The sequence below is a fragment of the Rhamphochromis longiceps genome, linkage group LG17 (genome assembly GCF_057381845.1).
Source record: "Rhamphochromis longiceps isolate RC_006_pf linkage group LG17, R_longiceps_female_GT1.1, whole genome shotgun sequence".
Classification (NCBI taxonomy): domain Eukaryota; kingdom Metazoa; phylum Chordata; class Actinopteri; order Cichliformes; family Cichlidae; genus Rhamphochromis; species Rhamphochromis longiceps.
The window spans coordinates 17,083,035-17,106,133 of NC_140573.1; the positions used below are offsets into that span (position 1 = coordinate 17,083,035).

Genomic DNA, 23,099 nt, shown 5'->3' on the forward strand with positions numbered 1-23,099 from the left:
AACAGTGTTGAACTGGCAGCCAAGACACACTGATGCATGTGGAAACGAAGGCTGAATGAATTGTTACGTATTGAAACTGCGTAGTCGCAGACTAGTCAGGGTGTTCGTGCTGACCCCTGTCCACCCTCAAAAGCATCAACAATGGGCACCACAGATATCACCGTCTAAACATTTGCTGACTATGTGCACACCATTTCATGGAAGCGGTGTTCCCTGATGACTGTGGACTCTATCAGCAGGATAATGTGCCCTGCCATAAAGCAAAAATGGTTCAGGAATACTTTGATGAGCACAACAATGAATTTGACTTGGCCTCCAAATTTCACAGATCTCAATACGATCGATCATCTGTGGGATGTGCTAGACAAACAAGTCTGATCCATGGAAGCCTGACTTCACAAGGTTTAAAGGATCTGTTGCTAAAATCTTGGTGCCAGATACCAAAGCACATATTCAGGGGTCTCTCTAGTGGAGTCCATGTCTCAATGGGTGAGGGCTCTTTAGGCTAACACAATATTTGGCAGGTGGTCATAATGTTATGTCTGATCAGTGTACAGTACAATTTAGACATGATGCATTCTGGATTCATTTTGTTTGATTTATACTTCTAATCGAACTGCTTGACTGATTTGGTTGGATCATGTGTTTGACAGCTGATGAAGAATGGTGTATGACTGTGGGGTAGAGATGATGGACATTGTGTCATGGTCCCCGTGCCTCGCTGGCTGACTCTGTGGTAGGCAACACGTTTTGTTTGTTCTTTGACCTCTCTCTTTCGTAATGAGCGGTGCTCATTACAGGCTCCCGCCCCTGGCCCAAGCACCTGTGCTCACCGTCACACCTGCAGCTGATCCCAGCGAAATGAAGTAGGGGTGGGTTTTGATGATCGATTTATCGATTAGAATTGATTCTAGCTTGAATAACGTGATATAGATTCATTAAAATCCTGAATCGTTTTTAAAATATAAATTTATTTTATTTAAACCTCACAAAATTTCTACAACCGCCAAACAGCTAAAACAGTAAATGAGAGCAGGTACACGGATTCTGCACAAAGAGCTAAACACAAACCTGCCGACGCATCAGAATCGGTGAGACGACACACCGTCGGGGCTGAAAGCCGACAGCTTCACTGATTTTGAAGCGTCGGCGGGCGCTTTGTGTTTACCTTTTTGCGCTAGATTCTGAAGCTGCAGGTTTTATCTCTCTCCAAACAATATTGACTGAACCAGCAGCCAAAGACGATCCAAACTACGCTTCACATTTCGCTTCACATAAACATTGTCACGAATTTTTCCTCTTACTTTTGCTGTTTTGCTTCTACCACGATAAAATCACACTTCATGTAGAGCTCTCTCTCTCTCAGGAATAGTTTCCCATCTAAAAATCTCTGTTTTTTGCATTATTCACTTACTTATTAATAACCAGTCTACGGTGTCGGCTGCTGTTTTTTGTTTTTTTACTTACTTCCGACAAGAAAGCCTCATTTCTGCTGTTCAATACTGAACAAATGTAAACTTTTTAAAATTATGCAAAATTGCAAAATCCTTAGCTGTGTCTCTAATCGAACCTCTGTAACTTTGCTTCACTTCGCTTTTGACTGCACAGTATTTTTAAGGTCATCTTCTATAAAAACCCAGACCAGGAAAACCACCTTCATGTTTTTCTGTGTTTTATCCTCAGTTACTTTGACACAAAGGAATCTGCTGTGATGCTCACACCTTTGATAAAGTCTCACAAGTGTCAGCTTTCTTTTTATAGATATAAAAATACCGATATGTACTGATAAGTGATCAGAACTATAATATTTCTGACTGTCTGTGGCAAAATCTCCCCAATTCGAATCGAATCGAATCGAATCGAGGATCGAATCGATTTGGGACCTTGTGAATCGGAATTGAATCGATTCTAGAAATCAGTGACGATACCCAGCCCTAGATTGAAGCACTATTTATGATGGCGGACCTGTGTTATTCTTCGTGTGTGTGTGTGTGTGTGTGTGTGTGTGTGTGTGTGTGTGTGTGTGTGTGTGAGAGAGAGACAGCCCTGGACCTGTTCCCCGTAAAGCTGAGGGAGCGTGTGTGTGTAAAGAAACTGCTGAGGAGAGGAGCTCTGTGTATATATCGTCACCTGGTGTTTCACTGTAAATAAACGCACTGTCTTCTTTGCCAAGGATTTCTGGTCTGCGCCTGAGTCCATTTCAAACTCTGTGACAAAACGATCCAGCCATCATGGAGGTCAGGTCAGGATCCCGTGGCTCAGGCGCTGGCTGCCTAGCTCGCCACAAACAAATGCTTATGCAACAGAGGAATGAGATTGCTCCGTTAACACAGGCTGTCGCCCACATAACACCTCTGGAAAGCAACGCACAGCCAGGGAACGCAGCCCCTCAGGCGTCCCCGGCGGCTAGCCCACCTCGGTAGCCACACCATCTCCGGAGGGACCCCTGCCCACTCCAGAGCCATTCTCGGGTGAGTCAGACAAATGTGTCAGTTTTCTAGCTCAGTGGTCGTTGATCTTTCGAGAGCAGCGACGTTGTCATAATAATGACGGAGTGAAAATGACATTTTTGTACAACTGCGGAGGGATCGTGCACTGAAATGGGCCCAGGTTGTGTTGAACTCTGACCCTGGGATTTCCTATACAGACTTTCTGTCTAAATTTAAGAATGTGTTTACCAAAGGTTCCGGTGCAAAAACGGCTGCACTCCGCCTATTAAACTTCAAACAAGGTAAGCGGAGCATGTCTGATTATGCAATTGACTTTTGAATTTTGGCTGAAGGAACGGGCTGGGGTCAGGAAGCGCTGAGAAGCGTGCTTCTGAATAACATTCGTGAGGATTTAAAGGATGAACTAATTATGCATGACCTGCCAACTTCATTCAATGAACTAATGTCTTTATGCATCAAGGTGGATGAGCGGCTGCTGGCCCGCCGGTCGCAACGAAACTAATAGAAACTCCCATGAGGTACTGGGGCAATTAGGAGCGGGAGTCGCGCCTGAATCCAGCTTCTCCCGGGCACGGGGCATGCAGCTAGGCGGCTCTCATCTCTCTGCTGCGGAACGGCAACGGCAAATCTCCGCTGGTGAGTGCCCACACTGCAGTTGCAAAGGACATGTTGTTGCCACCTGCCCATCGCAAGCAAAAGGGCGGGCCCGCCAGTAACGGTAGGAGTACTGATGGCGGGTTCGGTCAAGAAAAATCTCCTCAACGATTAATTTTCTCAGCTAAAGTCTCCATCTGAAGTATGGCCTGAAGATCCCGATGAAGCGGGTGTTAAAGCTGAAGGATGTATGGGTGATGAAGATGATCAGGAATCTGTCTCAGCATGATGGACCCGCCAATATCTCTGCAATATCTTTTTGCTGGTCTGAGAGACACAGTACTGTGACACTGTTGAAGCACACATTCATAGAAGCACTTTATTTCTACGGAAGTGCTTTCTATCTAACATTAATACTCAAATCTGAATGTTTGTAATTTATCATGACAGAGGCATGCACAAAAATATGATTCCTGCTATGGATCTCTGAGAAATGACATGGGTTTCTTTGAAACTGTGCTGAGCAGTTTTGGACAAAACAATAAATATAATACAATAATAAAACCAACAAATTACATAAAAATAAAAAGGGTTCTGTGGATCTGTCGATCATTTCAGTGTCAAAAAGATCTTATACTGCTAAGATCAGAAGACTAAAGGTTTGAATTAATTGAATCTTCCAAGTAAGAACTGTTATAATGTGATGTATATTACAGAATTCTGTATTTTCGTTGTATTTATTAAATTGAATCAGAGCCCAAATTACAAAAGAAATGTTTTATTGTTCTACAACAAAAATGTAATAATTAATCTAAATTCAAATTCCAGAACCAATTCACTGAACTTCAATCTATGCGCTAGCATTTCTGCACTCTGTGGAGCATTCCTACAACAGATGCTCTGAGTGCTCAGAGTAGAAAAGCACTATATAAGAACATTTATGATTTCTATTCAAAAGTGATTTTCTCTGTTGATCCTCTCTTTAAGTCAGAGCTTCTCTCAAATTTTACATCAGTGATTAACTAACTGATGAATTTCTTGTGACTGACACGTGTGGTCAGCTCCCAGTCAGTGTGTGATCACTACCAGACCTCAGATCAACATAATTAGCTGTAGATTAGAGACAGGCAGTGCAACAGGGCAAAGGAAGTGTTTCATTGAAATTATCAGTGAGACCTATTAAGTTGTGAACCACATGAAAGGTAGCCATTGGGGCTCTGGAGTGTGTCAGCAGCTGGACAGCAGAGGTGAGAGAGAAAGCAGAACTGTGGACACAAACACACATCATTATTGCTTGGCAATGTGGGATCCTTTTGGCAGCACACGCCATAACTGCGCAGTCCTGAAATGCTTGCCTTTGATCATTGCAGCTCTGCTCATGTACAAATACACATTAACATAGTGATGGTTTCATGTGAAACTTTATAGATGCTCCAAGTGGGACACAGGCCCAATTCACAATGATATTCTTAGCCTGGGTGTATTTCCTTAGGAATATGTTCAAAAGCTCCCAAAACCTGTTATGTGCTTCCTTAGCCCTGCTGTCAGCTTATTTATATGAAATTAGCCATGTAAGAAATGCTGAAGGACCTTTAAGTGCTCAATCAAATTCTGTGTCATGATGTTGTGTCACCCTCTTGGTGACAAAACATGTCAGGACTAGTGCAAGGTGGAGGGTGAAGGAGGGGAGGGGAGGTCTGAGTAACACTGTAATAGTCCAGGGATTTGGGTGGTTGCATAATCTTCTTTCTTACCCCTCCTATCTCATCTTTTTCTGTCCTCAGAAGCATGATGAGGATTGGGGCCCTCTGGAAAGATCCAGATGGAAAAATTCTGCTTGCACAACAGTAAGTGGTTAGAAATGATGGAGAACCACTAACTGTAACGGTCCTGTGTCGGTGACCCAGTGTGTTCCGTTTTATATTATTAATCTTTGATTTCTTGATGTCTTGTTAGTTCTTAGGTTTTGGTTCTGTATCAGTATTGAGTCCTGTGTGTGTGTTTTCTTAGATTTTGCCCAGTTTAGGTTTTGTATGGTTTTTCTGTTCAGCAATAAAGTTGCTTTTTGACTTTCACTCCCGCCTCAGTTGAGTCTGCATTTGGGTTCTTTTCCTGCCTGCACACAGCTGTAACATGACACTAACTATTGGACCTATATTTTTTTCTTTTTTTGACATTCAACAGTAAGTCACTACAAAATAAAATGACTGTTTGTGATCAAAACAGCAGACCATCGTGTGCTAACTACCTGTCTAGTGATGTCCTGTGTCACTCATCCTCTGTATTGGGTCAGTGTCCAATCCCTTAGGTTTTCAGCCTTTTGTTGAATATAATGATTTTAAAATTATACGAAGTGTTTTGTATTTATGAGAAAGGTTTTCCAGAATTGTAAAATGTTTTAATCTTAGCGGGGGATTAGTAAAGGTTTTTTAAATAGGGTAGGGCCTCTGGTTCGGTGTTTTAAGGTCCTTACCAAACCTGATGAAGGTTAGGGCCTGGGGGCTCCTGTTTGGGTGGTTCGGGGTGTTGAATGGTTGTGGTTAGGGGCAATCCTCAGGGTTGGGGATAGGATTGGGGGGGTATTTCTGTGGGTGGCAAGGTGTGATGGATGGTTGTGGTTAGGGCCAATTTCCCGGGTTGGGGCTAGAATCGGACATGATTTGGATTTTAGATTGGATGTGTGTGCCAAATCAAATTCCAAAGGGGGTTTTAAGACTCCTATAGGATTCACAATGCGAGTAATATCCAATTTAGATCTATTTTATCATCGCCAATTATTTGTAATTTCTATGAGCGAGACTCCATATGGTGTCTTAGCCCCATCTAATATTCAGACCTCCAGGAACCAAGGTGTTAAGTAATCAGATCCACTTCTTTTCACATCTCCTTCTTTCACCATCCGTCCAGAAGAAGTTTCCTTCAATACCCGCAATTTTAAGTCACTGTAAACCGTGATAGGCAGCACGGTGGTTAGCACTGTTGCTGCACAGCAAGAAGGTCCTGAGTTCAATTCCACCATCAGGCCAGGGTCTTTCTGTGTGGAGTTTGCATGTTCTCCCTGTGTTTGCGTGGGTTCCCTCCAGGTACTCCGGCTTCCTCCCACAGTCCAAAGACATGCAGCTTGTGGGGATAGGTTAATTGGATAATCCATGAATGAATAAAATGTCTGACAAGAGGAGTATGGCCTTCTTTGTTATGTGTAATGTTATATTTATGTTGCCACATGTGAGTGGAAATTGAGCTTTTGGTTTCCCCAATGTACTGGATGTGGCATCTTGTACAGACAATCATGTAAACGCAATTGGAGGTCCTAGGACTAAAATTTTGTGAGAGTTTGTACAACCTGTTTCTTGTCCTGTTCTTAACATATGCTAATTTGACAAATGGTATAGATGAATTTCTGGTTTTCTTTGGTTGTGCCGGGCTAAGTCTCGCCCTCATTAAGTAATCCCTGAGGTTTTTGTTACGTCTATATGCCAAAATCACCTTGTGGTTTCCAATTATCCCGTGTTGCCCAATTAGGGTTGGGGTTAGGTTTAGTCACAAGTCACTGTCAAATTATAATATGGGCAGGACGATTTGTCAAAGTAGGACAGTTTCTCAGAACACCGATGAGAACAGCAAACTCCCGGCACATCGTTTTCAAACTGCTGCGGTCTTTCGCTACTCAGGGAAAACATGATATATAAGTCACTTAGATAAATGTTATTCTTTGGCTTTTTTCAGTGTTTTATTTGTTCGTGAGTAAATTGGTTTGGCTGAGATTAAAGTGATTAATTTAGATTAAATAAAACTATTAATCCCTCGGGTGGGTTCCTCCGAGGTTTTCACACAGCTGAATAAACGTCAAACAGAAAACTGATTAAATAGAAGTGTGAGATGGTTGAGAATTTATGCCAGCGTCCGGTTATATTTTAGATAGCAAGGAGCAGACGGCAGTCTGCTCTTGATGTAAATCTGAGGGCTAGACCGTCCAGTTTCACAGTCGCTCACTTTCGGCCTACCCGGCTTTCGGAGGGCCCGGCTCACTTAGGGGGTGTCCAAATTCATGGGCTGCAGTTGCAGGAGTTTGGAAGAGAACTGAACAAATATTTAAAACATAATCTGATCATTTTTGAAGCAGCCTTCAGAATCTCCACGTATTAACATGCTGTTTTTCTTCCCGGTGAAAATGTTTCCTCCTGAATTAAAATATTTTTAAGGTTAGGTTTAATTCAGAGTCAGCTAATCTCAGCCAAATCGATTTACTCAGGAACAAATAAAACACTGAAATAAACCAAACATTAACAAGTAGAAGTTATCTAAGAGACTTGTGCATCATGTTTAACTTGAGTAGCGAAAGACCGCGGGGGATTTGAAAACGATGTGCGGGAGGCCGCTGTTCACTAGAGTCCGGGCTCTAGTGATCCTTGACCTCCCGGTCTGTTATCGAGCTGGCGGGTAACAGATGTCTCCGAAAGCATCGGAGCACTTTTGGAAATATGTGATATCTTGATAAATCAAGCAGATATTTGAAGTTCACACAACTACAGTCTCGCATGAAAATATCTTAAAAGTTTATTTTGCAAAATGGCCTGTATTTGTATAGCACTTTACTTAGTCCCTAAGGACCCCAAAGCGCTTTACACTACATCCAGTCATCCACCCATTCACACACTGGTGATGGCAAGCTACATTGTAGCCACAGCTGCCCTGGGGCGCACTGACAGAGGCGAGGCTGCCTGACACCAGGCCCTCTGACCACCACTAGTAGGAAATGGGCGAAGTGTCTTGCCCAAGTGCACAATGACTGTTGGAGCCGGGGCTCGAACCGGCAACCTTCAAGACGATTACAAGACAAACTGCCAACTCTTGAGCCACGACGCCCCATTTGTGACCCAGAGAGAGTAATATTTAAAAGTTTTTAGCTGCGCTCCTCTGGGTTTGAGATTTGGACGAAATGAATTCTGGGATATCAGAATCAGAATCTAGCTGTACCAAGTACACACAAGTCACCACCGATGCATGCTCGATAAAACGGGCAGAGCGAGAACACATCCGGAATTTTTTGCGTTCTTGGCTTGATGTGTACTTTGAGTTGGAACAGTACTTGGTTTCTGACTGATGACATATCGCGAGTACACGAGAATGCAAGTATGCACAAGTACGCATATCCGGTCTTTAAGTCTGCCGTCATTACCCATGTCTGGGTCCAAAACTCCTCTACAGGTCTCTAAGTCACACAATCACTGCAACATTACTGAGAGTTGAAAAAATGTCTAAATCCTTTCGTCTGTAATAAAATGATCATTGTGGCTGCTCTACCAAGTTAAACATCCAGGCATCCATGAAAACAGAATTTATGAAATTCAGTGGAGTTAGAAGTTAGCAGGGAGTTAGCTCGCTAGCTTCCACCTAAATAAACACTGTAAATGCTGTAAACGGACCAAACTTCAGTCAGGAGAACAACCGAGATAATCCATCCACAATACAAGGTTAGTCATTAATATACTGCTGCATAGGCTGGGCTATCGTTACATCGTAAGACTTTAAAAACCGAGCTTTAAAATGATTAGCGGTAATAAAAACTGAGAGAAGCCGACAGTGATTACTGACTGTTTTTAGGGGCTTGTTGAAATTAAATAGAACAAGATACAAAGCATTAAAACATGTCAAAAACACAACAGCCTTATTAAATGCAGAGTACTTTGGGCCCAGAAGGATCTTCACTTAAAGACCGGATTGAGACAGGCCATGCGTCCTCCTTTTCCCCGAATTTGAAGGATGGCTCGAGTGTATCCTTCACGGCCCACCATATCTCAGAATTCATAGCGAGGCCCAGCCAATTTCAGTTTCCAACAATGGCGACCGCTATTAAATTTTAATATTACTCTTATTACTCTTTCTGGGTCACAAAATAAACTTTTAAGATATTTTCAGGTATAATGTAGCTGTGCAAACTTCAAATATCTGTTTATCAAGATATCACATATTTGCAAAAGTGCTCCAACGTTTTCGGAGACGTCTGTTACCCACCAGCTCAATAGCTAGCTGGGAGGTCGAGGGTCACTAGAGCCGGTGAGAACTGTGTTGCCAAAGTAGGTATCCCAGACAGAATTTGTTTTCCCTGCATTGGGAGCACGCAAGAAGTACTGATGTTTTAGTTTAGTGAAAAAGTGAAAAATTAGTACCATTACCATTCAGTTTGAGGGTTACAACAGAAAATTATACATTTATTGTTGTCATGTGGTATCGGATGGGATTATTTTAACAAACCAAGAACATTTTGGCTGATAATTATTTTTATCCTCCTGTTACTTTACTATATAAAGTGCTAAATCCTCCAAAGTTTCAGGAGTCATACGTCATAATAAGAAGTGTTTCTGACCTACAAATCAAGAATGTGGGATACTGTTTGTCCGTGATTTACACAGGGGGAACGAATTGTGACAGGACCATCCTGATATTATTACCCACTATAACTCCCAGTATAAAGAGCTAACATCTCAACAATTTAAGGAGTAGTTAGTCAATATAAGAAGTATTTGTATGTATATGTATATCCTCACCCCCCAACAGCCCTTTTGAATGTCTCCCTAATTCTGAGGTCTCAAGGTTGGCAAGTATACCTTCTTCTAGTCCTGCACCACAGATGAGTACTATTAGTAGCTCAAGTTAGAAACAACAAAAATTCAGGCATAAAACTTTGCTATTATGTTTCCTTTACTGACAAATCAAAATTATCTTAAGAGGGATGTTACTAATGATCACAATCTGTTTTGGACAACACTAATATTTTAATTACATTGATATTAGCTGATTATTGTTGAGATTTTTGTATGGTTTGTTTGGATGTGAAATGATAATAGTCTTAAAAATGTTATTTAAAAATCTAACTTCTTTAACCCTTATTTGTCCTTGTTTCCATGCCAACAGTACCAAAAATCCTTTTTATAACACCTTTCCTAAAGAGACCCAGCTCACTAAAACACACAGCAATGTATGCAGCGTTGTTGTGAATGCGAGTGTATGACAACAGCTGTAAGCAGGGCAGGTTGCCTTGTCCATAAACACTGGCTGTGTGAAAGCACTGAATTGCAGGTGTTTACACTTCAGCTCTCAGTGACTCCGTCAGCTCGTCCAGCAGCAGTACTTTCATACTGTTATTTCGAATCACCATTCACTGATCTGTGTTATTGAACCAGCCCGGGCCTAAATCAACAGCCCCCCTCGCCAATCCCAGAAGACATCACTCAATAGCATTGCTCCAGCTTTGAGAACAAACATTCTCCGGCTGTCTCTGTGTCACCATGTTCTTGTTGTACTCTCCAGGTTTCTCTCATTCCTCTGTGAAACTATGAAACTAGAGCCAGGGAATCCTGTTATCAGTAAATTCAAGTTTCAGTTTTGTAGTCCCAGTATTAAGCACCAGTTAATTCGATATGCTGCTGAGATGATGAATAGTCAGGGAAACAGAGAGTTTATTCATAGTAATTTGTCTTATTTAGCGAACCAGTACTTTTTGCCAATTATTTTATTTATTTATTTATTTATTTTTGCTTCTACCAGCAAGGATTGTTTAGTTTGGCTGACATTGAGAAGCTGACTGTGACTAGCTGAATCCACTGCAGAGTCAGTCTGAAAGGACTGGAACTTGGAAAGAACCAGCGTGAAATCCCAATCAGTGCTCCCTTCGCTCATTGCTCTGCTGTCTGTTTTTGCTCTTTCTCCTTCCTCCCTCTGTCGCTTGTCTCTCTCCCAGGTTTGTTACTGATACCTTTTAAATATACTGTGAGCACCAGGGGAATTGGCATCTGTGAGGCTGTTTTAATTTGGCCCCTGTACTCTAAGGAATCCAGGTTAACATAATAATCAAAACCAGATCTGCTGCCTGCTCTAAACTATGTGTGAAACAGAGTGTGAATGAGGCCTTTGAAAATGGACACATTCTTGTTCAGTCACCTGTATTATAATGAGCTGTTTGTACTATTAGCAGAGTAGTAATGAGGCTGATATAATGTTATTGATGATTTCATATGAACCATGAAAATAAATCTTAATTTAATCATGGAAATGTGGTATCCAAGGCAAGAATATAGTTTATACAATTCAAACAAGTTTAAAGGTCAATAATATTGGGGTAACTGTATTTCAGGAGATAGATCAGGTCACCTACTAATCAGAAAGTGGTGGTTTGATCCCTGGTGTGCATGCCAAATATCCTTCAGCAAAAGAAACTAACCCCAAGTTGCTCTCCAGTGCATCCATGTGTTTAATCTGTGTGAATGTTAGATAGAAAGCACGTCCGTATAGTGCTTGTATGAATGGGTGTGAAGCGATCAATGAGGCGTGTTGTACAAAGCACTTCGAGTGCTCGGGTAGAGTCAAAAAGTGCTAAATAAGAACCAGTCGATTTACCATATTTGGTATGACCATCTTTATCCTGTATTTTTTTATTGTTTTGCAAAATCCATGTATGTTTTTGCAGCATTGGCAGGGTCTTGGGGATCACTGTCATGCTGAAAAATGAAGCCATTGCCAATCAGACATTTTATTGCATGCTTTTTAAATCTCATGATACTTTTCTACATTTATAATTCCATCAATTTAGTTCCCAAGACCAATAGCTGAAATGGTTTATAACAGAATCTCCAGTGTGTTTTTAAGGGTGACTGTAGACGCACTATTGTACCTCTTCCTGACCTTCTCTGTACATACTGACAACAATTTGAACCAAGACCTCTTGCCACATGTTTTCAGTCCAGTTCTTGTATAATTTGGCTTGCCTCATCTTTTTCTCCTTGTTTCCCTTAAGAATGTCTTCTTGACAGCCACCTTTACACTGTGACCATTTCTGATGAGGCCTCTACACACACTGTATGGATCTGTTCATGGGCTAGATGAATTGCAGGTCCCGTGTCAGGTCTTTATTCCTATTTCTTAAGGGGAAGACTTTCAGATACTGCTCATCTGCTGTCGAACCTTTTAGGCATGCCACTTCTTTCTTTTGTTCTTTTATCCTCAACTTGTTCCTTAAAATTGCAAGAACACAGTGCACAATTTTGGCTAACAGCACTTTGAGGATCACTGGTAATATTTAATGGTAAATGGCCTGTATTTGTAAAGCGCTTTACTAGTTCCTAAGGACCCCAAAGCGCTTTACACATCCAGTCATCCACACGCTGGTGATGGAAAGCTACATTGTAGCCACAGCCACCCTGGGGCACACTGACAGAGGCGAGGCTGCCTGACACTGGCGCCACCGGGCCCTCTGACCACCACCAGTAGGTAACGGGTGAAGTGTCTTGCCCAAGGACACAACGACCAAGACTGTCCAAGCCGGGGCTCAAACCGGCCATCTTCCAATTACAAGGCGAACTCCCAACTCTTGAGCCACGATCACCCCATAAATGCCTGTCAAACTGTTTTAACTTTGGCATTTTTCGTAATGAAAAATCATTTTTAATGCTAAAGAAACAACAAACTATGTGTTAAACACTATAAAGAAAATGTATGAAGACAGAGTTTGAAATAGTTTTTTTGCCAAGTTATCTGTTATCTGACCTAACGCTGGTTCATCCCTGAAGTTTGTGCATTATTTCCTACTTGAATGATTCATACATCAGTGTTGAGTAACTTAACAAACAAAAAACCTGCCCACTGAAATTGGTCAGGTGCAAAAAAATCAGGACTAATACATGTAGTACAAGAATGCAAGAGTAAAGTATATGCAAATACAAAAAAATAGGTCTAACTGCTTGGGGCCGTCTAACAGTGAGGGGCTGTCAGGAGACGTGACCTGAGCAATGACAGCAGGCAAAGTTCAAAGCGAAACCCTGGAAGAGTCAGACATATGTGAAGGAGAACACGCCAAAGGAGGAAAAGGGCCATATTCCCTTTCCTGTTCATTCCAGGAGAATTTTCCCAGTATGATATATTCTGCTCGGGCTTCTCCTCTGAGGCCAAACAGACATCTATGAGAACACTGGGCCCCATTATCCCAGTTGCCACCCTCCTCATTTTGTTGCCCTCATTTTGTCAGCTTCTCACAACACACATGATGTATATAATGTAGCAGACAGGCTGATTTCCATATTTCATCATCACAAATATCAGAGCTTACAGCAGCCATGTCATGTGTCATTTCTGGTGTTCAGTCCTGCTGGGCTTATAGAATATCTCAGTTACATCCTAAAAAAAATGTAGTAGATATTCTGAGGCGCTACACTGACAGAAATAGGAAAAGCATCAGTTGACCTGTTGGATAAATCAGGTTCTTCAACTGTAGTGTTTTCAAAGTGATCATTATCCACTGCCTGGAAGGTTTGTGGTTTGATCCCATTGTCACAATACCAAAACGTACGTTTTGTCAGCATGTTTCAGCAACAAAGTTCAATTCAGTTCAATTTTAGTTTTATGGCGACAAATCACAACAAATTTCCCTCAAGCTGTTTGCGCATTGAGCAAAACGCAGCGTAAATGTGTGTCTGAGTAAATGAATGTGACTTATATTGTAAAATCACTCGGATGGGTTAACTTCTGATTTTAAAAAACAGAACAAAACATATTTCGATTCTCAGTTTAGCCTGCTTTTTAAGCTGTTGCACTATAAAAGATAACCATCATAACAACCATGACTCTCACCAATTGGCTTTACACTTCACATTTAGCATTTTGGCTTCTACCACGCTTTTTTAGAGAGCCACAAACAATCACAGGGTGTAATGCTGAAGTTGTCATCTACACACAAACACATGTATTTGTTAATAAACCAACTAATAAAATACAACAATTTCACTCACCAAAACTGAAGCATGAACGTCTTGGAGGTTTCTTTACCACACAGCAGTCGTGTTATTTGTCACATAATTACATAAAAATGCTCCATAAGCCACCAATTTCACAAACATATCAAAAGGTTTTAATGAGCTGAAGTAGTGTTGATGAGGCCCAGCAGCTACAGCTGCCTGTGTCACTACCACCATGTTATTTCTGTTGGTAACGTTGGCATTTTAACATGGGAGATTGTTTTGGTACTAAAAGCTACAACTTAGCTGGTACCAACTCCTATTTAGGTCTTACTACATTGACATGAATTAAATCAAGTCGTCCATACATTTAGAGTGAATGGTCTGATTCTTATATAGTGCTTTTCTACTCTCCTGGAGTACTCAAAGCGTTGTATACAACATGCCTCATTCACCCCCTTCACACCCACTCATACAAGCACTTCTAAACTTAAGTGCAATCTAACCAACATTCACACTCCGATGTTAGTATTTTGCCCAAAGATATTTGGAATGCAGACTGGAGAAGCCAACCTTCCGATCAGTAGCTGATCTCCTCGACCACCTGAGCCACACACTTTATGCACCTTAATATAAATTTCAGTATAGATAAGAAGTTTACCTGGACAAAAAAAGGCCTAACTTATAAATGTATTTCATTATACTGATGTTTCAGAAAGCAAGTTTAACAAATCGGTAGACATCAAATACTTAATTTTACTAACACAATAAATAAAGAGATGAGGCTACGTTTTAATCAGGTGCATCTTAATGAGGTCGAGGATGTTTCATTAACTAACAGGGACAAATGCCAGTAATGGCAACTGCGAATTAGTTTAATTATGGAGTTTTGATATCATATCCATTAGGAAGTGAGGTGTGAGTGTGTATTAGACAAAGAGCTTAGGCTCTATATAACTGTGTGTGAATGAGTTTTGTAGTAAATATGAATTGAAACAAAAGTTAGCTTGAAGTTCATAAGACATGAACTTCACATCATCTCCAACATGATGTCAGTAAATGGGGCATTTTTCCATCACGGCAACAGATTACAGCATGAAAAAGATCATTGTTCTCAGTCGATATCATGAACCTCAATCAATACCAAAGCTTAGGTCTTCACTCAAACCTGCAGTTTTAGAACTTTTATATCATAAGTAAATGACTAAAGTAAACCAGGAGGACTCATACAGGTCCTATACAGAGCCTCGAGGTCCGGTAAGTGTAACCAGTAAAGCCACAAAAAGGGTAGACAGGCATGCGGATGGTGTGACTCAGAGCTCCAGTGGTTCTCCAGCCACCTTTAGCCTGGCTCTCAAATCCCCCCCTGACAACCGTAGCGTGCAGAAAATAAAAAGACATATTTCTACCCTAAGAGGAGAGAGAGGAAGATTGTGGAGGAGGTGAAGTGGCAGGGGGCAAAAGCAAAACATCAAGCAAGGAGATGAACCCAGTGGGGGTTGGGTGGGTGTTGCTGCAAGCTGAGCAACTGATCGCTGGAAGTGATTTGGCTAAAAACAACATGTCATTATAGGAGCTTGCAGGGGCAAAGTAAACAGCTCGTATTTTTAGAAGGCCAGGAGAGGACAACGGCTGGGTAGCAGAATTCTCCCACTTCCACTGAAGAACGAAGGAATTTGCGAGATGTGGCGTCATCCATCACAGCCTGCTTTATCCATCAGCTGCTCTGTCCTGACAAGGCAACCGGGCCCAACCCATTGACCCCTTCACCAGGCTCAAACTCCAAGCAGCTGGTCAGAAGATGGAGCATGAAAAAAGCCCCCAACCTTCAAATCCACGCCCCATAGTAACTGATTTATATGGTGTAGATACAAGCCCTTTATCATTGCTCCTCAACAGGCCCCTATTGAGGAGGGCAGCCAGGTCCTCTAGGCTTGGCTGTCAGTCCTCGCTCTCATCATGGTGGGGCTTTTGTTTTTTTGGCATATCTTTGGTTTTTATGGCTTGGCCACTCTGATGTTTACCCCTCCAGCTATTAGCGAAGTGTAATTCATAGAGTCACTGTGATGTCCAATGTATGCGTCATTGTAGATGAATATTGCATTTACTTTTTATGAGGCTTTTTTAAAGTCCCATACCATGACTGAGTGAGTGGACGGGTAGGGCTGATGGAGGGGCTTCTTTATGAGATGTTTGGTGTCATAGCGCCATCTAGTGGTGTGCGTTTAACAGTATTTAACTGTCATTCATTTATGGCATCAACGCTGATGCTGATTGATAAGATGCAGCTCACAGTCTGTCTCACTCTCTATCCAGTTGCGTTTACTCTTCTTGTGGGAGAAAACAGCAGTAGCTGTATTTCATTTAATTGAATTTCTGCTTTATACAAGCTGAGGTTCCTCAAAGCACTTCATGTTCTAAGATAAATACTCTAAAATATTAGAGAGTAAGTTACAACAATCTGAAATTCTGATTAATCTGAATAATTCACTTTTAACAGGAAGAAAGCAGGAAGACAGCAAAACCAGACTGCAAGCCTTTTTTATATGTTTATTTTGTTAAATAAATGCAGTCTAAGGATGTTTTAAAAACAAAAAGTCAAGAGGAAAAAAATCATCATGTGTTTCTCTCCCATTTTTCTCCCATTTACAGGCTTTTACTAATGAGACATATTCAGCCGGTGGACAGTTTACGGTCAATATGCTATAAACAGGCACTGTTAGGAATACATGCATGCATGGACATATGCATGCACGCACACACACATGCACACACGCATGCACGCACACACACATACTCCTCTGCATGTCCCCTGATAAGAGGAAGTAAATGAATGAATGGATGGATTTACAGACCAGTCTCTATAGCAACTGCATCCAGTTGTATATCTGGCGAAATCTAAGGCAACGTGGATGTACTACAGAGGCACTTTAGGCTGATCCATAGTAGTATTTAGTTGGATATTTAAATTTTTAAAAAATCACAATAAGGAGAAATAATGTAAATATTGTATGTGTATGTTAAATTATCTGTTAAAGTGATTTCCAAACACCCTGAAACTTGAAAATACCAAATAAATACAGGGCCAGTATTTTAAGCTTATGTCGGGGAGATCAGTGTGATTTTTGCTTCCCATCTTGTTTTTTCTTTTTCTTGAGACCTGGAACGTACGTAAAGTACTTTGAGTCAACTTCTATTGTGTAAATGTGCTACAGGATATAAATAAAATATATGTGACAATCAACACAAAAAGATTCAGACATTTTTCATAGTGCATATTTTTCATTCCCCCCCCCCAAAAAAAAGAAAACAAATGAGTGGACTACATACTGAACACAATAGTATTTATCCTATCGTGCTAGTATTGACCTGATGCCAATACCAGCATTGGTTTAGATACTATCGACATTTGGAACGATCCACCCACCCCCAGTGCTCATACTTTGAGGAGCCGGTTACATCACTCTGATCTAAGGGGACCCTCACATACTTGCGGACACCTTAAATACAACTTTTCTAAGTGGAGCATCGTCCCTCAGAAACAACATCTGGCCAAGTCACACTTTCAGTAGACAGCAGGAAAATCTTCCCTGCAGTCACACTACTTCAGAAAAAACATGCTACATTTGGTGTTTATCTTTGGTATAAATGACAAGCTGCTAACTAAAGGTTTAACAAAAAAAGTAACACCATTAGCACTGAACCTGTATTCTGCAAAAGTATATTTGAATCATTTGCACTCAAACACTTCATCCATTTTCTTCTTGGAAAGAAGAGCAGAAATGAGGAAATGTGTTCTTTATGGCCCTTATAATCAAACATAACACTCATATGAACCCCATCCCAAATGCATTGATCCTTCATATCAGATTAATTTACAGAAATTTCTTCACTTATAAAATTGTTCTAAATTCTTTTTTTTAATAATTTAAGAGTTGTAGTGTTTAAAAAAAGCCCTGTCCAAGTCACTGAGTGGAGAAGACATTTTGGTTTAGCCACTTTTCAGCTGAAATCAAGACTAATTTATTCATATAAATAATCATGCTATCATGCATATTTATAGGAAGGAAGCTGAGGAGGCTTCCCATCTGTCACATGGTCGCGTTTAAATATAATGGATACAGACTGGTATCAGAAGTGGAAGCCGTTCTATATAGAAGTGACAACTACTGGAATATTTAATCTTCTTTGGAGATCCCGCTGGGGTAATGCTGCACAGGTTCCTCCACCTCAATCACCTCCACCACCAGGTCACGGATCTCCTTGACGCAGTCCAGAGGCCGTGCTTGGGCAGGACTGGAAGGTGTCTCCTCTTGAACGGGTTCACTAGACAGAGATGCTTTCATTTTCTCCACCTCCTCTGCTTCCACCTCTACAATGGCTCCAGTTCCAATGACGGTCCCACTCTTCACCTCTGTCTGGACTGGCACCTTGTCACTTGCTGTTATGTCCTCAGTAGCATCTCCTGAACCCACTGGTGACTTCCTGATGTTAGCTTCGCCCTCCAAAATGTCTGAGGATGTTGACACGTCATCTGTGGACTCAACATCTGAGGGATGAGACTCGCTTCCCACTGACACAGCCAGAGAGCTCGTCTCTGAGAAAGCAACTGGTTCTGCGTCCCCTACGTTCTCACTGAGGACTATTCCTCCTAGTGCTTCACCACTAGGTGGAGCCTCGACCATGATTTCTGGGTTCTCACACTGTGTCTTTGCTTCAGTATTGGCAGGCAAGGATTCAGTTCCTTCTGCTGAAAGGTTAGAAGCATTGAGAGATTCTGCCTGCTTTGGTGCTTCTGTTGTTGTTATACTTCCTACAGCAGTGGGAGGTTCTTGTGGAGCATCTGCGCTGTTCGTTTCAGGCTCAGCAGCTGTCTTAGTTTCTTCTGTTTTGACAGAAATCACATCTTCATGCATCACAATCGCTGGAACTGCTGCTGCTGTATCATTTGTGCAGCTCTCTGGCATGTTCTCTATTAAATCAGGGCTGTTGAGGTTACTATTGCTTCCTGCTTCTTCCGCAGCAGTTTGGATGACATCCTCTGCTTTAAGTGCTGGTAGGTCTGATTCCTGACTGCCAGAGGAACTAGTACCAACCCCTGTTTCAACCTTCCCCAGAGGTGTCTCACCCACTATCATGTCCTTTAAGGCCTCACTCTGAAGCTGGTCTTTCCCTTCCTCCTGCTGTTCTTGCTTCTGGGAGCTGGCGAAGACATCATTAGAAGCAAGTGGAGAAGGCTGCGGCTCTAAAGAAGGTTTATTGAGGGAAGCCAGTGTCATGGCTGGGCTGCCAGGAATAGATGCTGGCAAGGAAGAGAGGCTAGACTGACTGGTCAGGTCTCGCTTGTCTGTGAACAAGTTGTACTTCTTTAGGTTGGCTGCCTCCTTCACCACTGCAGAATGACAGAACAAACAGGAGGATCGATTAGACGTAACTCTACACCTGTGTCTGGGGAAAGGCTGTGTGTTGCTAAGTTGCCATTATTAGTCTTTTTGTACCTTTAGTGACTTCCTTGTCCAGAATTTGCAGAAGGATGTTTTCATAAACATTGTCAACATGAACGAAGCTTGAATGGTCACTATAGATGATCTGTTCAAGACCCTGAAGCTCCTGTATAGAGGGACAAAGACAAAAGTGTCAGGCTTTGTTGAGGGATATGTGTGTTACATAGTGTATACAAATATAAAATCCCATAGACCTGGCGTCCACATATGTGGACATCACATTTTGCTTTACAAGGGCCTGATATCCACTTTCCACTTACGAGGACATTATACTGCCTTTATTCTATCAAAATTTAAAGCGAATGTCATTTTTCTCAGAAACAAAAATCAGGTACAAAAAAAAATAAAAAATATCACATAATTCTTTGTTTTTACATTCATCAGGTCCCAATCAGCCCAAATAGCAAACAGAAATTTAAAATGCATGCCATGGAAGAGTTCGGGTCTTTAAATTTTCATCAAATCAAAATACAAGAGAACGTGATAAATTTCCTTGAAAATTTTATTTGAAAGACACATAAACTATACAGGCTATTCCCTATAAATTGCTAATGCTGCTCAGTCATATGCTAACTGTTAAGCCAATGTATGTCCCACCTGCCAATGGGACACAAATGTCAATATAAGAGCAGTAAATTTAGGTCAGAGTTATGAGTAATATCACAAACTGACCACCTCCAAAATTGGCAGTTTGCTATACCTGTATGGACCAACAGCCATTATGGGGACAAATTCCCGTCCCCATGAGTTTGAAGGCATTTTTGAGACTCAAAATGTGGTTTTAGTGTCAGGGTTACAATTAAGTTATTGTTAGGTTTAGCCTAAGGATTAGAGTTAGGCATTAATTTTTGATGTTTAGGGTTAGGGTAAGCATTTTGTCAATTAGATGTCCCCGGGGTTAGGGGTATGGTTAGGGTTCAAATAAGCTAGGGTTGATAAAGCAACTACTATTAATTGTAGAGTTATGGTAGGAACAGATGTGCTGGAATTTAATGTCCATAGAAAGACATTATGCTGTGTGTGTGTGAAAGACAGAGCCCTCACAGGTTTGCAGGTAGACACCAGGCTCTTCTTGATGAAGGGCAGAGTGATGGAAACCAGAGCTTCCTGGAAGATTCTCTTCCTCACCGTGCTGCTGTCATAGTCGTATTTCTGCAAGAAGATGGAATAAAACCAGTCAGTGCATCTGGAGGAGAGTTTATTAGTTTTAGATAAACAGGACCTATTCTGATTGTTATCTCTTACAAGCATTTGGCCTACAGTTCTGATGACATTTCTGTATACAAGTGAACATTTCATATTAGGGGGTAGATGTGAACCTCACCTGCACCTGGTTACAATTTTCTCATGTCTTAACTAGAAACTTGGGAAGTTTTGTTTTAGATGACAAACTGACCTTGAGCACTATGTGTTTGACCTTCTCAGTGGCAGAGCTGGCGTTGTCTGGGTTGTCCTGGATGGCTTTGTAGAGCAGCTGCTCGAAGGTAAAAGCTGCATTCTCAATCAGCTAAAATGAAGAAGCAGAGAATTAAATTGGACTTAACACTCCCAATATGTTATGATTTTTTTTTTTTGCTATCACTGTACACTATAAAAACTTAATCCAAATTTTCTGGAGCTAATCTAAGGAGCTTGGAAAGAAAAGTTGCTTGAAGACGTTTCACCTCTCATCCGAGGGGCCAGGTTTCACAATGAGCTCACCCGAAACTCCATTGTGACCCACACCCGTTTTCACACCTTGGCTCATGTGATTAGGTAGAGGATCATCAGGGGGTCCCTTTGTGTCCACCATTTGACCTTAGAACTGAAGAAGCTTCTCGGATGAGAGGTGAAACGTCTTCAAGCAACTTAAAGAAGTCCAGACGCTTTTCTTTCCAAGCTCCTTAGATTACGATGACCTGGATGACTGAGAACCTTCACAGACATATTTCTGGAGCTAGTTTTCTGGCATCTTCTGGTTTAATCAAGGGTAAGTAGCAAAGTTAAAGCAATTTAAGAAACAACCTTTCTGCTTTTTGTTTCTACTTTGTTTACTGCCACTCAACAGGAGTGAACTCACATTTAGCTAATTATCCAGTTGATTTGACAAAATCAACAGTTTTTTTTTCTAATAAGAAAAGTGAAGCTCAAAAAAAAAAAAAAAAAAATTATAGTACTTTCTGCTGCACTTTTTTCTTTCTCTCACAGGAAAGATTTTCAAATAAGAGTTGACGGCACATATAGTCACAGGCTTATTGTCCAGGAGAGAGTACCTGTAGCCCATTTGTACATTTTGTGCTTCTTTTTCTCCCTTTCTTTCACTTTTTTTTCCATTTCCAGCCTGGCTCATTTAAAACAAAAGGTAGTGCATGTTGGCCTAAATCACAATTTTACATCACCAACTCTGCATTCTGAAGAATAAAACATACCCAGTCTGATCAAATGTAATGCCAAAAAGGTTTTCCACTACTACCATATTTTCCATCCAAGACTGTCAGCGGATGCAGATTTGTCAGATGTTGTACGTACCTCATTGTTAGGTACAACTTCTTTTATCTTTAGTGCCTTTACACACTGGCAGTATTTTACAGACTGACAAACTCTGAGGTATGATGTTGGAGAGGTTTAGTTGCTGGTTAGGTTTGGGCACAAAAAAGTAATGGTTAGGTTTTGGGAAAGATCAATGTTTGGCTTAAAATACACCACAACACTGACCAAGGATACTGAAAGAGTATGACGTGGGTGGCTCCATCTCACCAATACCTTCCAAAGGACACCTTGCCAAAGACATGCCAGCAGGTTGAGAACAGGCATATCTGTAAGTGGCTGTGACGAAGCGAGAGAATTCAAGATCCTTGGATTAAGAACAGACTACAGTTAAAGGTGGAACCAACAGGAAGAAATAAGAGAGAAAAGTTATGTAGTTCAATCTCTGTATTTCTCAGATCCTGAGTTTTGGGAGCGGGTGTTAGGATGCCTGGGTCGTGGACCCAGGGTTTTAAATTTATTATACTATTTATCATTTCTAATCTTGGGTTTCTTTGTTAGAGTTCTCTTTTATGGTTTATGTCTCTGTGCATCCTTAGTTGCTATCCCCGTGTCGAGTCAGTATCTGTGTCTGTCCTGGTCCCACGTCTCTGTTCCCTCTGTTGCAGTGCCTGCGTGTGAGTCTGTGGCTGTATCCCAATTTAGGGTCTGCAGCCTCAACGATCCTCAAGGGCCGCGTACTCAAAGACCGCTAAGGCCGGAAGTGCGAGGCTTGTGAAATGGGACGGTCTAGCCTCCGTTGCGCTGCCCAGGTTGCCTAGCAACCATGATACTAACAGCTGGAAACGTTTCATACAGCTTTGTTTGACAGAAATGAAAGAGAAAATCTTTTAAAAAAAAAAAAAGAAAAAAAAGAAAAGAAAAGTGAAGCTCATATTACGAATCACCAGCAATCATAAACTACACTAAGTAAATAAACTATCGCCAGTGTTTCATAAAATGCTGATTCACAAACGAGTTGTGAAATCCTTACACTCACTCCATCTCAGTAGAAATACCCTCTCAGAAGGAGGGAAAGGGAATTCAAATAAATTGCCATGTGAATGACAGCATGAAGCTGTACCTGCTGCAAATCGATCTGAGCACTGTGCATCACTCCTGTGGTGTCGGAGAATCCAAACCTCGCCTCCAAGTGCTGCAGTTTAACCTGCAGGGAGCCGATCTTCTCATAGCAGTTCAGCAGGTTCGGTTTTGCCATGGCGTCGAGAGACTGAGAGACAAAGAGAGAAGAAGACAGAGTAGAAATTAATGAGATTAATAGCCAAGGTTTGTCTGTTCACTTTCACAAGGTATGAAAG

General features: G+C 41.4%; 1 protein-coding gene across 1 annotated transcript in view; it reads right to left on the bottom strand.

Moving 5' to 3' along the window:
* Positions 1 to 17,059: 17,059 nt before the first annotated feature.
* The window catches only part of LOC146649482 (protein Niban 1-like), a 29,514-nt gene continuing 23,474 nt past the window's right edge, over positions 17,060 to 23,099 (bottom strand). Inside the window, exons 10-14 of the mRNA XM_085387103.1 lie at positions 22,865 to 23,011; positions 20,672 to 20,782; positions 20,320 to 20,427; positions 19,270 to 19,381; positions 17,060 to 19,163 (exon numbers count right to left, since the gene is read on the bottom strand). Of these exons, the coding sequence (XP_085243229.1) occupies positions 17,950 to 19,163; positions 19,270 to 19,381; positions 20,320 to 20,427; positions 20,672 to 20,782; positions 22,865 to 23,011 (1,692 nt within the window). The 3' untranslated portion in view covers positions 17,060 to 17,949. The remainder of the gene's footprint in view (positions 19,164 to 19,269; positions 19,382 to 20,319; positions 20,428 to 20,671; positions 20,783 to 22,864; positions 23,012 to 23,099) is intronic.